This window comes from Cheilinus undulatus, linkage group 3 (assembly GCF_018320785.1).
Source record: "Cheilinus undulatus linkage group 3, ASM1832078v1, whole genome shotgun sequence".
NCBI classification, from domain to species: Eukaryota; Metazoa; Chordata; class Actinopteri; order Labriformes; family Labridae; genus Cheilinus; species Cheilinus undulatus.
Window position 1 is genome coordinate 2,905,879 of NC_054867.1, and position 13,359 is coordinate 2,919,237.

A 13,359-nucleotide genomic window follows, 5' to 3' on the forward strand; every position below is an offset into this window, starting at 1 on the left:
AAACACCCGCAGCAGCTTCTCAGTATCGGCCATCATGCTATGTTTTGTTTGTGCTGACTCACACTGACTGATTTAAAAACAACTCCCAACAAAGACAGTAAGCATATAAGATGGCTCACTCCACATCAATCTCTGCTCCAGAAAACAGTGTGATGTACACATACACACATAGTGTAGCACTAAAATCTACCCTTGAATATCAGTGACGCCTCCTCTGTTCCTCAGGTGACTTCCTGAAGACGCTGCAGGATGAGGACATCAACGTGCGCCGCGTCGCTCTGGTGATGTTTAACTCCGCTGCTCATAACAAAAACCGTCTCTGATCCGTGGTCTCCTCAAGACCGTTCTCCCCCACCTCTACAAAGAGACTCAGATCAGGAAGGACCTCATCAGGGAGGTGGGTCAGGAAGATGACATTGCTTTGTATCTGATGTTAGATCTTCTTACAGACGGCGTTTGATTGTGTGTGTTTAGGTGGAGATGGGTCCGTTCAAGCACACGGTAGATGACGGTCTGGATGTCCGTAAAGCTGCGTTCAAGTGCATGTACACTCTGCTGGACAGCTGCCTGGAGGGGCTGGACGTCCTGCAGTTCTTAGACCACGTAGAGGAAGGACTCAAAGATCACTACGATATCAGAGTGAGCAGGAAACAAGCAGAGGACCTAGAAGTTGGGCTGACGTTCCTGATGTTGGCTAGATTAGCCTCTCTGTGTCCTGCTGCTGTCCTCCAAAGACTGGACAGACTCATGGAACCACTGAGGGCCACCTGCACCACCAAGGTGAGGGAAGATATTTACAGCATGCTGTTCATTGTAGTTTGACTGCAGTCTTAGATTTAGTCCATCAATCAGCCACTCAATTAATAAATTAATCTTAAACCTTGAAAGTTGAGTCAGCAACAAGGGGAATTTGAATAATACAAAGTGATTTAAACCAGAACAGACACTGATAAAGGGGAATTACAACAACAATTCCAGAAAAGTTGGGTCGCTGTGTAAAATGTAAATAAAAACAGAAGTCAATGATTGTCAAATCTCATAAACCCAAAATTTATTCACAACAGAACATAAACAAAATTTTACCATTTCATGAAAATATGAGGTCATTTTGAATTTGATGGCAGCAACACATCTCAAAACAGTAGAGACAGGGCCATGTCCCTGAGGTGGAGCGGAGCGCCAGTAAGGCTGACTTCACCAACCAGATCAGAACAAATGCTGACATGGCGCCCATCTACCAGAGTGTCCAGGGAGGGGAGGGAGTGGGTTTTGCCCCCCGCAGAGAGCATGGACACAAGCTAGACTGTAAATGATAGAGGAGTATTTTCATATGATGTATTCTATTCAAAGACAAGGTCAAAAAAAAAGGAAATGAGTTTTTAGAGTTCTTCGTATCAGTCCCTCCTCCGGCAAAAATAAACTTCAGGATTTGGTGAACTTAGATAAATGTGTTTTTCTCTCTGAGTGTTCTCTCAGAGCTGACAAATAATTATTGTCATACATTTAATCACATGCCTGGCCCACATGGGGTTATTGCTATAGAACAGAAGAGAATGGAGACAAACTAAAGATCAGTTTAATAAACTATCAGGTATTCTTTTCCATGCTTTAGAAACAAAATGATCACATCTAAACACATGAAATCTAAACAGCTATCACAGTTTTTGCTCATCATCATCATCAAATTTCTGAGTTCATCAGGTCACTGCAGTATTTCAGGGTTTCGACATCCATTTCATGAAGCAATAATTCTTTTAAACCATTAGATTGTGTAAATATAACAGGAACCCCACTGCAGGAGGTCTTAACTGTGAGAAAATGCAGGACATCTACACCCAATAACTGCTGCTGCCTGATGGTGAACCTGGAACCTTGATGTCAAAGTTTGTGTTTTTCCATCTTCTAATCTTCATGCCATATATTTCACCACATTATCGCCTCAGCTTTACTCAGAAGAGAAATTTCAAACCAAAAGGATCCTAGCCACAGGCCTGTTTCTGTTTCCACCCACAGCATGAAACCACAAACTTCTGCTGCTGCTGTGCTCTCAAAGCTGCAGGATGTTCTACCGTCATCATCAGGTTCTTCTGTGTAATCTATCTGGATGATTAAAATGTTTTTATTATTTTACATTAATGCCTCTGCAGTGATGGCAGCCAAAGCTGGAGGAACGGCTGCAGGAATATGGCCTTAATGGTTATCACAGTTATTGTGACTGACATGGAGATTATGATGAAAGAAATGATTTTGAATCAACTTGAAGGACTATGTTTTTGCATTGTTAAATACACTGCCTGGCCAAAAAAAAAGTTGCCACCAAAAAAAGGTCACACACTCTAATATTTCATTGGATCGCCTTTAGCTTTTATTACAGCACACATTTGCTGTGGCATTGTTTCGATTAGCTTCTGCAATGTCACAAGATTTATTTCCATCCAGTGTTGCATTAATTTTTCACCAAGATCTTGTATTAATGATGGGAGAGTCTGACCACTGGTCAAAGCCTTCTCCAGCACATCCCAAAGATTCTCAATGGGGTTAAGGTCTGCCCTAGCCAGATGAATCCTGGCATTGTCATCTTGGAATATGCCCATGCCATTAGGGAAGAAAAAAATCCATTGATGGAATAACCTGGTCATTCAGTATATTCAGGTAGTCAGCTGACCTCATTCTTTGGGCACATAATGTTGCTGAACCTAGACCTGACCAACTGCAGCAACCCCAGATCATAGCACTGCCCCCACAGGCTTGTACAGTAGGCACTAGGCATGATGGGTGCATCTGCCTCTCTTCTTACCCTGATACACCCATCACTCTGGAACAGGGTAACTCTGGACTCATCAGACCACATGACCTTCTTCCATTCCTCCAGAGTCCAATCTTTATGCTTCCTAGCAAACTGAAGCCTTTTTTGCATGCCAATGATTTGACCCTTCTTAAACAGACTGACATCGTTTCCACAACCACAGGATGTGTCTTTCGCCATGGTTGTTAAGGAAATGAGGAGTTACTCACTGCATCAGCTGGGGTTAAATAACTTGTTGCCAGCTGAAAGATAATCGCCCATGCAGTAATTATCCAATAGGAGGCTCGGAACCTATTGCTTGGATAAATCCAGGTGGCGACTTTTTTTTTTTGGCCAGGCAGTGTATAAAGGATAGGGTAGGTGGTCAGATAGAACCTGTCTCTGATGTCTTGGTATAGAGGACAGGTGTTTAGAAGGTTCAGCTCCGTTTCCACCTGCTGTTGGCTGCAGCGGGTGCTCAGTCTTTCCTCTTCTGGGAACCAGTTTTGTCTTTGGCGTTCTCTCTGGTGTGAGGTTGTGTTTATTGAGTCTGTTCCCGGTCAAACATTTCCCCAGCTGTGGATCAGTCACAGTGTCTGCAACTGCATCTTCTCTATTAAGGGACAAATAGCATTCCAGTTTGCTTTGTTTTTTGGTCAGTTCTTAAGATAAGACAAGACAAAATAAGATAAGATCAGATATTCCTTTATTAGTCCCGCAAGGGGAAATTCCAAATTTGCAGCACCTAGAGTGGAGTAAACAAAGCATGCAAGAGAGAAAAAGAGCATTCAATTGGTACAATGAATGAACACAAAACAGTTAATATAGAAATGTAACTTTCAAATAAAAAAAATTATAAATACTATTTACAACTGTTATGTAAATGACCAGAAATGGGCAGACACTTATATGTACACTAACATACACATTTATCCTGTATGCTCCAAAATGAAGTAACTGTTAGCCAGAACGTTAGCGCCAATGCTACTGATCAAACACACATGACCTGATATCCATGAAACACAACTGGGGAGGGTCCATTCTCTGGGATTTTCGGGGCCCAGCCAGTTCTTTGGACAGGCCTGTCTAAATTAACAAATAATAATAATAAACCAAAAATATATCTTAAAAAATCCATTAAAATCTGCAGGCTGGGAAACAGACATGAGTTCTGCTGTCAGGGATGCTGGAGTGTCTGCAGGCTGCTGTATTTCAAGGTTCCCCACTAAAGCCAGCCCCACTCCTTTAAGCCAATCAGAGGCCTCCATCTGGGGGGCAAAGATCTCACCCCAACAGACATTAATGTTCACACAAAGCTACCCCACACACACACACACACACACACACACACACAGAAACAGGGAACAAACAAAGATCCACAAAACAACAGAGGACTCACAGAGGCACAGAACCAAAACACAGCAGCAATGCAGCTACAATATAACATTGGTATTTGGTACGTTTTACCAGAGTCCAGTAAACGGGCTGAAAACCTTTACTGTCATCAGAGTTCATTCATCCACACTGAGTCTTGCTGACGGTGGAGTAGAGAGGATCCTCTGAAGGTATGGCTGGATGTCTGACAGCAGAGTCGTCTGGACTTTGGTTTGCCTTTACAGCTGAATATTCACAGGCCGAGGAGCTCGGTTTCAGGGTCAGTCCCTCACTTCCAGCTCTGCCGGGGCTCTGCTGGAGGCTGATGGCAGAGTAACGCAGCGAGGCTGAGGGGTCTTTGGACAGTTAATGTTGGCGTAAATGGTTTTTGCTGCACATCGTGAGTCTGGATTTGGGACGCGCTCCTGTATCTCCTCATAGAAGTAATCCTGCCAGGAAGAAAACATCCACATATAAAATCCCAACAACAGCCACTGCTCCTTGTAGCCGTGCTTCATTAATACTTCCTAAACACGTTAATGACTGGAAAACAGATGCCCTTATTGATCAGGAACCAATCATGATCATGTCTGTGGCTGAGAGGAGCTCTGTGTTTGCTCTAGTGGAATTATGTTGGCTGATTTAACCACCAGGTAATAATTAAACACATGAATCACATTAGATGAAACCATTTTGGCTTAAAAAGAAGTGATCAAGTCTTCTGCTGCAGCATTGAGTCAGTCATCCTCCTCGTCTCAAAGCAGCTAAAGAGTCCCCAGACGTTAAAACCCGTGCGAGAAATATTGATCCAGTAATATCCAGGCTGAACTTGGCAGAATAAAGCTAGTTAGTTAGTGCAGAAAGGGCCCACTGATCCTCCTGAGACCCTGCATGTATAGATGAGGACATCACATTGGGGGGGGCTTTGGAAATTTTAGGTACTTTCATGGAACTTTATGAATTAGTTGTCAGTTTTAGGGAATTAGGTCTGTGACTTTACAAGTTGAATCACTGTAAACTACATCAGACAGCTCGGTTCAGAGTGCTGCGACGGCTGCTGTAGTGAGCATGTGTGTTTTCAGAAACTGTCGTTTTCCCTGTTTTCACAGAGACGGGGATGTTTTGAAAAACTTCCACTCTGGAGCCTGTTTCCAAATTGTTCCATTTTCAGGCACCAAAGCCCGTTCTCGTGTAAACGGACAGCCAAAACGGTGCAAAAGTTTTGCGTTTTCACTTGAAAACGTTGTGTGAACAGGGCCTCAGTTTGCCGTGATAAATCTGTAAACAAACGTCTGGACAAGAAGAATTCAAGCTGATCCTACCACTCAGCTCTACACTGCATTCCAGATTATTATGCAAATGATATTTTTCTCTGATTTTCCTAAATATTGATGCAAATGACAGTCAGAATATTTTTCAAGTCATCAGCCGTTAGAGCATAATTCAAATATTTTCGAACAAACTTCATAATGACAAAAATTATTTTATAAAAAATAAAAACCTCAAAATGCACTGTTCCACATTATTAAGCACAACAGCCTTTTAAAACATTTTATAGGTTGTAAAAAACTGAAAATGGTCATTTGTAGAAATTGCAGCATCAAGGGGTCATATTTACTGAAATCAAAGCTATTTCAATCAAAAACATCTGAACAGGACAAGTTCCATGTTAACATAGAAGGCACGGCTCTCTTTTTGTACCATGGAAGAAAGTGGTCAGTCAGAAACTCTATATACTTTGCCGAGGTCATTTTCACACCTTCAGGGACCCTAAAGGGGCCTATCAGCTCTCTCCTCATGATTCCGGCCCAAACATGACTCCGCCCCCTCCTTGTTGACGTCTCGGCCTCATTGGGACATGGTGGCCATCCACCAGCCATCCACTACTCCTCCATCTGGACCATCCAGGGTTGCACGGCACTCATCAGTCAACAAGACTGTTTGAAAATGAGTCTTCATGTATTTCTGGGCCCACTGCAACCGTTTCTACTTGTGAGCATTGGTTGGGGGGGGCTGAATAGTAGGTTTATACACGACTGCAAGCCTCTGGAGGATCCTACACCTTGAGGTTGGTGGGACTCCAGAGGCACCAGCAGCTTCAAATACCTGTTTGCTGCTTTGTAATGGCATTTTAGCATCTGCTCTCTTAATCTGATGTATTTGTCCATCAGAAACCTCCCTCATTATGCCTTTATCTGCAGGAACCCGTCTGTGCTCTGAATCAGCCACAAATTTCTTCACAGTATGATGATCATGCTTAATTTTTCCTGAAATATGGAATGTTTTCATTCCTTGTCCAAGGCATTACACTATTTGACACTTTTCAGCAGCAGAGATCCTTTTTCTTTCCCATACTGCTGAAACCTGTGGCCTGCTTAATAATGTGGAACATGTGGAAAAATGCATTTTGAGGTTTTTATTTTTAAAAAAAATAATAGTTATCATTATGAAGTTTGTTCAAAAACATTTTATTAAACTCTAACTGCTGATGACTTGAAAAATATTATGTCATTTGCATTAATATATAGAAAAACAGAGAAAAACGTTGTTTGCATGATAATGTGGAACGCGGTGTACATGGTGCCATGTTTACATGCAGCAAACTGATGAATCAACCATGACTCTCCAATGTGGCTGGAGATTCATGTTTTTATGATATTCTTCTTGTTGTAAACTTTAAATGAAGTGATTTATACTTTAACTTCTGTGAAATGATGTTGAACTCTTTCTACCTCTCTAATAAATCCTCTTTCTTACTCATTCTGACGCTCCATTTCAACTTCAGCACATCATCTCGACCGTGTCTGCATGATGCTTTGGTTGTTGCCTTGTGATTGGCTGATAAAAAATCTGAGCCAGTGAGGTGGGTAGAAAGTGTTCTATGAGTGTAGATTTTCATAATTACCTCTCTGGTGTTCTGCTCCGCTGTGCCGTTTCCTGTACTTCTTGATTTGGAGCATCCTGGGATACAGGAGGAAACCATGAGAAGGACTGATTACTAAAAGTGAAGCTGATTTCATCACTTCAGAAAATGAAGAACTGTTAGGAACAGCCAGAGCTGCTCTTGCTGATGAAGTTTTCATTGAACTGATAAAGACTGAGATGATAATCACAGTGTGTCTGCAGAGATGACTAAAGATTAAAGACAGAAACACTCAAAGCCGTTATAAATGTCACAGTTAGTCAGCTCTGAAGTCATGAATCTGCCTGCCTGGTTTCCACCAGACATCACAGGATGGACATATAACTGCTTTGGCTTGGCTTGTGCACATTTGCACATTCTGTTTATCAAAGATGAAGATCTTACGTTTGTAGAAAAGGAAAGATGCCAGCATGAAGACCATCATGACCACAGCTACACGGATGATCCCAACAATGAAGAGACCTGCAAGAAAACATGATCAGTTAAACCAGCCTGTCCACAGACGGGCCCCTAAAAGGCTCAGAAAATGGGCCCCTACTGATAATTACAGCGTACAGGTCCATTTAGAGCTGTGATGTTTAACTTTCCTCTGTTCCCATTCATTCCTAATGGCTGTCCCACACTTCCTGACCCCAAACAGACATTCAGGGCCGTGTGATAGAAAACAACCTAGACTTCTCAGTGTGCTTTTTGCAAACTTGTGTCCTCAAAATATTTAGTATTTAGTACAGAAGTATGTGATAGAAGATGCATGTCTATGTTAACCCTCTGGGCCACAGAAATCTTGACTTTTTTCTCCTATTGTTTAAAACTGTAATGATTAGATTTTCTTAAATGTTTGAAACGCATTTTAAACATCTGGACTCTTCCTGCAGGTCACAATGATCTTACCCCCTCTCTTCCCATGATCCTCAGGTGGGACAGGAGTCGGCTGAGTTGTAGGACCAGGAGATGAAGATGGTGATGATGGTACTAACAGGAAGAAAAGGTGATTCAAAAATAAACAGTATTACTTTTTCACATAGTTGTCAGTAGGTTAAAACAATAGCAGATGTGTTAGAAACATTGGTACAGTCTCTGTCAGTCAAACATAGTCACTGATGGAGCACAGGGTTTGTCTGTGAGGTTACAAATGTTAAGAATAAGTTTTAGACAAAATGTAGAATCTATCTAGTTTAAAATATGCAAGGATGACGGCATTAACAGCTCACAGCTTCCTGTCCTACTCACTCTTAGTCAACACCAAACAACATCCTGTGATTGTTTTTCTAGGTAATCAAAAAAACAAATGCTATTCTGAAAGTTCTTCTGACAGTTTGTCTGAGTCAGTTTCTATTGACGGGAATGACGTTTTAAAATTACTTTTTCTTTCCCAAATCACAGCGCCACCATCAGGCTGATAAGGTCCATATTTCTCATAGATAATGAGCGGGATGCCCAGATATAACAGTGAGTCTCTTATTTCCAGCACATTCTGTCTCAGGAACTTTTGGCAGAAACAGAAAATATCACAACCACATGAAGCAACTGGTTCTATAATCCCAGTTCCAAAAAAGTTGGGTCGCAGCGTAAAATAAATAAAAACAAAATACAATAACTTTCAAATCTTATAAACCCATATTTATTTATCATAAAGCAAAAACAACATATCAGAGACTGAGGCTTTTTCCATTTCAAGAAAACATTAGTGCAACTCATCTCACCAACAGTCAGCAGCATCCTGTGAGTGAACGTGTGGCTCTTTGTTCCATCAGTGCTCTTTTCTCCACACCAGTACGTACCAGTGTCGTTTAGATTCACCGCTGTCAGAGTTACCCGGATTTTATTTTTGTTTTTATCAACTCTCATGGTAAACCTTCGACTGCGGGTTCTTTTATCTGTGGTGCTTATGAGAGGATGACACAGAGAAGGATCTTCTCCTTTACAGACAAATTTCTCTGATTCATCTGCTGAATATCTAAAAATGAAATCTGAAGTTCCCCCGACTGTTGAACGCTTTTTGAAGTCAGTAACATCTGCAGACAGAAATCACGCAGTTAAACATCTTATTTCAGAAACATGATTATCAAACTTGTCCTGTTTTGTGTGATATAAAGACAGTTAAATAAACAGAAACTCACCCTGAATCTTTAGTTGTATTTTGCTGACTCCAGCTCGATAACGTCCCTCTTCAGACTTCAGTCCACACCAGTAAACACCACCATGCTCTGAGTTGATGTCACTGATGAACACATTGAAGCCTTTATCAGTTTCTATGAGGCTGAACGACCCGTTTGACCCCCCAGATTCTGTGGATAAAATATCTTCACAGATGTAGCCTCTCTCTTTACAGAAAATCTGGACTTCAGACTCATTTTTGTCTCCGGGGTATTCACATGTGATGGTGGTTTTAGCTTTTTTGTACGCTGTTTGGAAATACGGTACCTGGCACTCAGATTCATCTGTGAATTAAACAGCAGGAACTTTTAAAGCACATTTAAAACCCAGAAGGTGTTCAGAGACAGGGAAAAATAAACTACAGTGTTAAAGGATCACCTACATAAACTCAGTTCTGAAAAAGTTGGGCTGAATAAACTCACACATAAACCAAATGTTTCTCACCTGTCTCTACCTTTAGGTCCAGGGTGTCGAGGGAATTTCTACTGCCAAATTTACACTTCCACTCCCCATCATCCTCCTGTTGAAGCTGTTCGATAAACACCCTCAGATTTTCTTTATTTTTGTCATGGTACATGGACACTCTGCCTATGCTTTCCCTCTGATTACTTTCAGTATTTAGTTGGCCTATATATGCTAACTGATTCATCACACTGATCGTTTGATACTTGTTTCCATTGGGATTTTGGCAGGTAAAATCAATCCATCCATCTTGGCATCCTGTCACTGTAGACGAGGCGTCAGCACCTGTAGATCAGACAAAGAGAACAGCTTAACACCAACCCAGAGCTCCAGAAAATGTCCTCATTTACTCTATTTTATACTTTATACACATCGCTTTAGTTTATAATGTTCATTTTATTATTATGAACAGTGTTATGCCCTTTAAACCTGGGGGGAGGGGTAGATTTTTAAGGACATTAGATTAGTCCCCTCCCACCAAATCTTCATATTATTTTATTTATTTATTTTTTTTAACTCCATCCACCATGTTCTAATCATAAATATTTAAATTTTGGCATGTTCTGCCTCTTATTCCATACATTATCTCAATCATGAGCCCTGGACTTGGTTTGATCTGATAGTTGCTGCATGACCTCACGGCTGCAGGGTCACAGATTCAGAGACACTAACGACAGGTACGACTGTGAGGGTGAGACAGAGGAGACTACAGAGCGTCAAACTTTTCTTTTTAACGTGTAAATATGAAACATAATAGGTTCTACTTCATTATTCACTGCTGAAGACATTTATTATCCATAATTCAGCTGGTTTAGCGCCCTGCCATGCTAGGAGGTAACTGTTTCCTGTTTAATCCTGATAATGTGAGTTAGAGCTGACACAATTCTTGTTTTGCAGTCAGAGGACTAGTTACTTTAGCTACGAGTAACTAAGTAATGTAAGTCATTACTATTAACGAGTAAAAGGATATACTTCTGTGAGTAACTAGCCCAACACTGATGACCAGGACGTCCCGTTTTCAGGCTCCAGTTTTTAACAACCTCTGTCCTGATTTAAGCTCATTGAAATACTAAAGCAATGCTCCAGTATTCATCTCTGTCTGATAGATGTCGCTCTACGCCGTAGCTCAGGCTGCTGCTATATAAACCTCTCTGCCAGACCGCATGTTACAGCTAACTACTGTTTAGCAGAGACGCTCTGTTGGACAGTTTAGCCTGTTATTAACCCTTCAGTCTACATGGGGCCTACTGTGGTTCTGCACAGACTCAATGGAGAGGGCCATTCCAAGTTTAGATGTTAAGTTATATTTAATTTACATTTATTAAAAGCATCGTGATTATTAATTCAGTATTTTAATTTAGATGTAAGATCTGTGGATCTGAGTTTAATTTTTTGAAGTTTTAGGATCCTCAGAACTTCGTGTTTGCTAATGTCCTCTTTAATAAAGAGCAGCTGCTGTAGTGAGTTCTTCTTAGGACATTTCTGTTCAACAAATTAGTGTGTAGTCATATATGTTGTATTTGAGAGAGTTTGAAATACCCAGCCCTGATAGACAGCACTGAAAAGCCTTTGGCTTGAACATACTGACACATTAATCTGCCATTATTTCAGGTTTCTGAATTCCCTGCTGTTACAGCCGTCTGAATATTTTACCTAGTCTAGTCCCTGCACCTGCTTGGCTCTTCTGTGTCAAGTATTATAAACCCATAATTTATTCACAGTAGAACAGAAACAACATACCAGATGTTAAACTGAGACATTTTACCATTTCATGACAAATATTTTGAATTTGATGGTAGCAACACATCTCAAAAAAGTAGGGACGAGGAAACAAAAAGCTGGAAAAGTGTTACTAATGAAATACAGCTGGAGGAGCATTTTAACACTAAATAAGTTAATTACCAACAGGTCAGTCACATGATTGGGTTTAAATGGGGAATTTTAGAGAGGCAGAGTCTCTAAGAGGTAAAGATGGGAGATAAACCGAGTCTTAAAATTGTGGAGAAATGTATGAAAAATGTTCCTGAATGTAGAATAGTGAAGACTTTGAATCTCCTTCCATCCACAGTTCATAATATCATCAACAGATTCAGAGAATCTGGAGAAATCTCTGTGAGCAAGGGAGAAGGCTGAAGGTCAATAACGGATGCCGCTGATCTTGGGACAACATTCCTCTCCCAAAACTTCACCATCTGGTCTCCTCACCTCCCAGATGTCCACAGACTGTTGACACAAAGGTAAACATGGACCTGTCCTTACTTTTTTGAGATGTGTCGCTGCCATCAAATTCATCACAGGCTTTGAACTGTTCCAGGATAATCAGCTTGATGGTCCCTCTCCTCTTTGTTACTATTTTACATTCAGGAACATTTTTCTGAAATTATTCCACAATTTTTAGACGAAGTTTATCTCCCATCTTTACTTCTAAGAGACATTTCCAGCCTCATGTTACCCTGTACATTTTTGAGATGTGTTGCTGCCATCAAATTCAGAATGAGCTAATATTTGTCATGAAATGTTTAAAAGTCTCAGTTTAACATCTGATATGTTGTTTCTGTTCTATTGTGAATAATTATGGGTTTATGAGATTTGACAATCACTGATTTCTGTTCTTACATTTTACACAGCGCCCCAACTTTTTTGGAATTGGTGTTGTACATTGATATTTTCTTTCTAAATATTATCAGTTACATTAAAACATAAAACTGGGGGTTGTCGGTTAGTTTGTGTTGGTTAGTAGTTTAGATACAGACCACTGGTGAATCGGTTTATCTGGGGTTTAATTGTTGTTAATACGGTTAAATAAAGTCAGAATCATTTGACTCACCTGTCACCAGTGAGAGGAGCAGAAGGAGAAATATTCTCATCCTGTCGATCCTGAATCCTGAAACTGTCTGTGAAATGAAAACTCTTCTCCGGACCAGTTCCTCCTTTTGGTTGTGTTGCAGTGTTTGCAACCGTCTGTGTTTCCTGTGATAACACTGACAGCATGAAAATCACCCTCCTCCTCCTCCTTATCCTGTTCTTTCAACCTTCTTTACACTGCTAAACTCCCTTACATGAACCTTTTTAACTGTGTTACAGCAGGGTTTAGGCTCACAGCAGTTAATTTACCTCACTGATGAGAAATAAAATAAGAGGCCTGAAATGAAGAAACACATCAGCCGTTATTTATTCATGTATTTAACAGGAAGCTGAGAAACAATTGAGTTTTATTTTTATTTATTTCCCGTTCTGTCTACAGGAAATGAAGTCATCATCACCAAAAATGATCCACCCGGTTTTCTGTAGAATTAGGAGCTGATAAAAACACTGAGGGTATGTGAGCCATGACAAGCCAAGGCCAATGACAAACACAGCAGAGACAACAATCTGTATACAAATATGTCATTTATAGAATGTAAAAAAGTATTCAAAAGGAAGAAAGAGACAAAATAAACAGAAAATTTAGGCTCAGAGACATTATAAGAGAGATGTGAAATATATATACAACAAAACAGCACATGACACATGGTGTAGATCAGGGGTGTCAAACTCAAGGCCCGGGGGCCAAATCCGGCCCATGGAACAGTTAAATCTAGCCCACAAGTTCATATGATATTTTTGTTATGACTGGCCCATCAGTATGCAAATTTCCTCAAGTATAAAAATGTGAACT

General features: G+C 40.6%; 3 protein-coding genes across 9 annotated transcripts in view; 1 reads left to right on the plus strand and 2 right to left on the minus strand.

The window, feature by feature from the left end:
• The window catches only part of LOC121505130, a 95,777-nt gene that overhangs the window by 31,656 nt on the left and 50,762 nt on the right, over positions 1 to 13,359 (minus strand). The gene's annotated exons all lie outside the window — the stretch shown is intronic.
• LOC121505186 (cullin-associated NEDD8-dissociated protein 1-like) lies at positions 263 to 12,216 on the plus strand. 5 transcript variants are annotated; one of them, XR_005991545.1, is made up of 4 exons: positions 263 to 397; positions 475 to 780; positions 7,998 to 8,531; positions 9,700 to 9,771. XR_005991545.1 is itself a non-coding variant. In XM_041780293.1 (4 exons), exons 2-3 carry the CDS (start codon positions 481 to 483, stop codon positions 8,022 to 8,024), a joined length of 327 nt encoding a protein of 108 aa, XP_041636227.1. In that variant the 5' UTR covers positions 263 to 397; positions 475 to 480; the 3' UTR covers positions 8,025 to 8,070; positions 11,770 to 12,216. The 5 variants fall into 5 exon arrangements, 4 of the variants coding, with proteins under 4 accessions (XP_041636227.1, XP_041636218.1, XP_041636240.1 ...); XM_041780293.1 differs by lacking the exon at positions 9,700 to 9,771 and adding an exon at positions 11,770 to 12,216 and having other exon boundaries at positions 7,998 to 8,070; XM_041780284.1 differs by having other exon boundaries at positions 7,998 to 8,070; positions 9,700 to 9,785.
• On the minus strand, positions 4,120 to 13,300 carry LOC121505179. Its single transcript, XM_041780272.1, has 8 exons — positions 12,529 to 13,300; positions 9,684 to 9,986; positions 9,203 to 9,523; positions 8,786 to 9,097; positions 7,974 to 8,054; positions 7,467 to 7,544; positions 7,065 to 7,120; positions 4,120 to 4,608 (listed from the first exon to the last, which is right to left on the minus strand). The coding sequence occupies exons 1-8, from the start codon at positions 12,566 to 12,568 to the stop codon at positions 4,441 to 4,443; spliced, it is 1,359 nt and encodes a 452-aa protein (XP_041636206.1). The 5' UTR covers positions 12,569 to 13,300; the 3' UTR covers positions 4,120 to 4,440.

Bases quoted from the DNA above. Each gene is read 5' to 3' on its own strand.
- LOC121505186 (XM_041780293.1), top strand. From the start codon at position 481: ATGGGTCCGTTCAAGCACACGGTAGATGACGGTCTGGATGTCCGTAAA. The intron at 781-7,997 runs GTGAGGGAAGAT...CATGATCCTCAG, and splicing joins GGGCCACCTGCACCACCAAG to GTGGGACAGGAGTCGGCTGA.
- LOC121505179 (XM_041780272.1), bottom strand. From the start codon at position 12,568: ATGAGAATATTTCTCCTTCTGCTCCTCTCACTGGTGACAG. The intron at 8,055-8,785 runs GTGAGATGAGTT...TCTTCCTGTTAG, and splicing joins CAGGATGCTGCTGACTGTTG to TACCATCATCACCATCTTCA. The intron at 4,609-7,064 runs GTAATTATGAAA...TCTTCCTGGCAG, and splicing joins CGGAGCAGAACACCAGAGAG to GATTACTTCTATGAGGAGAT.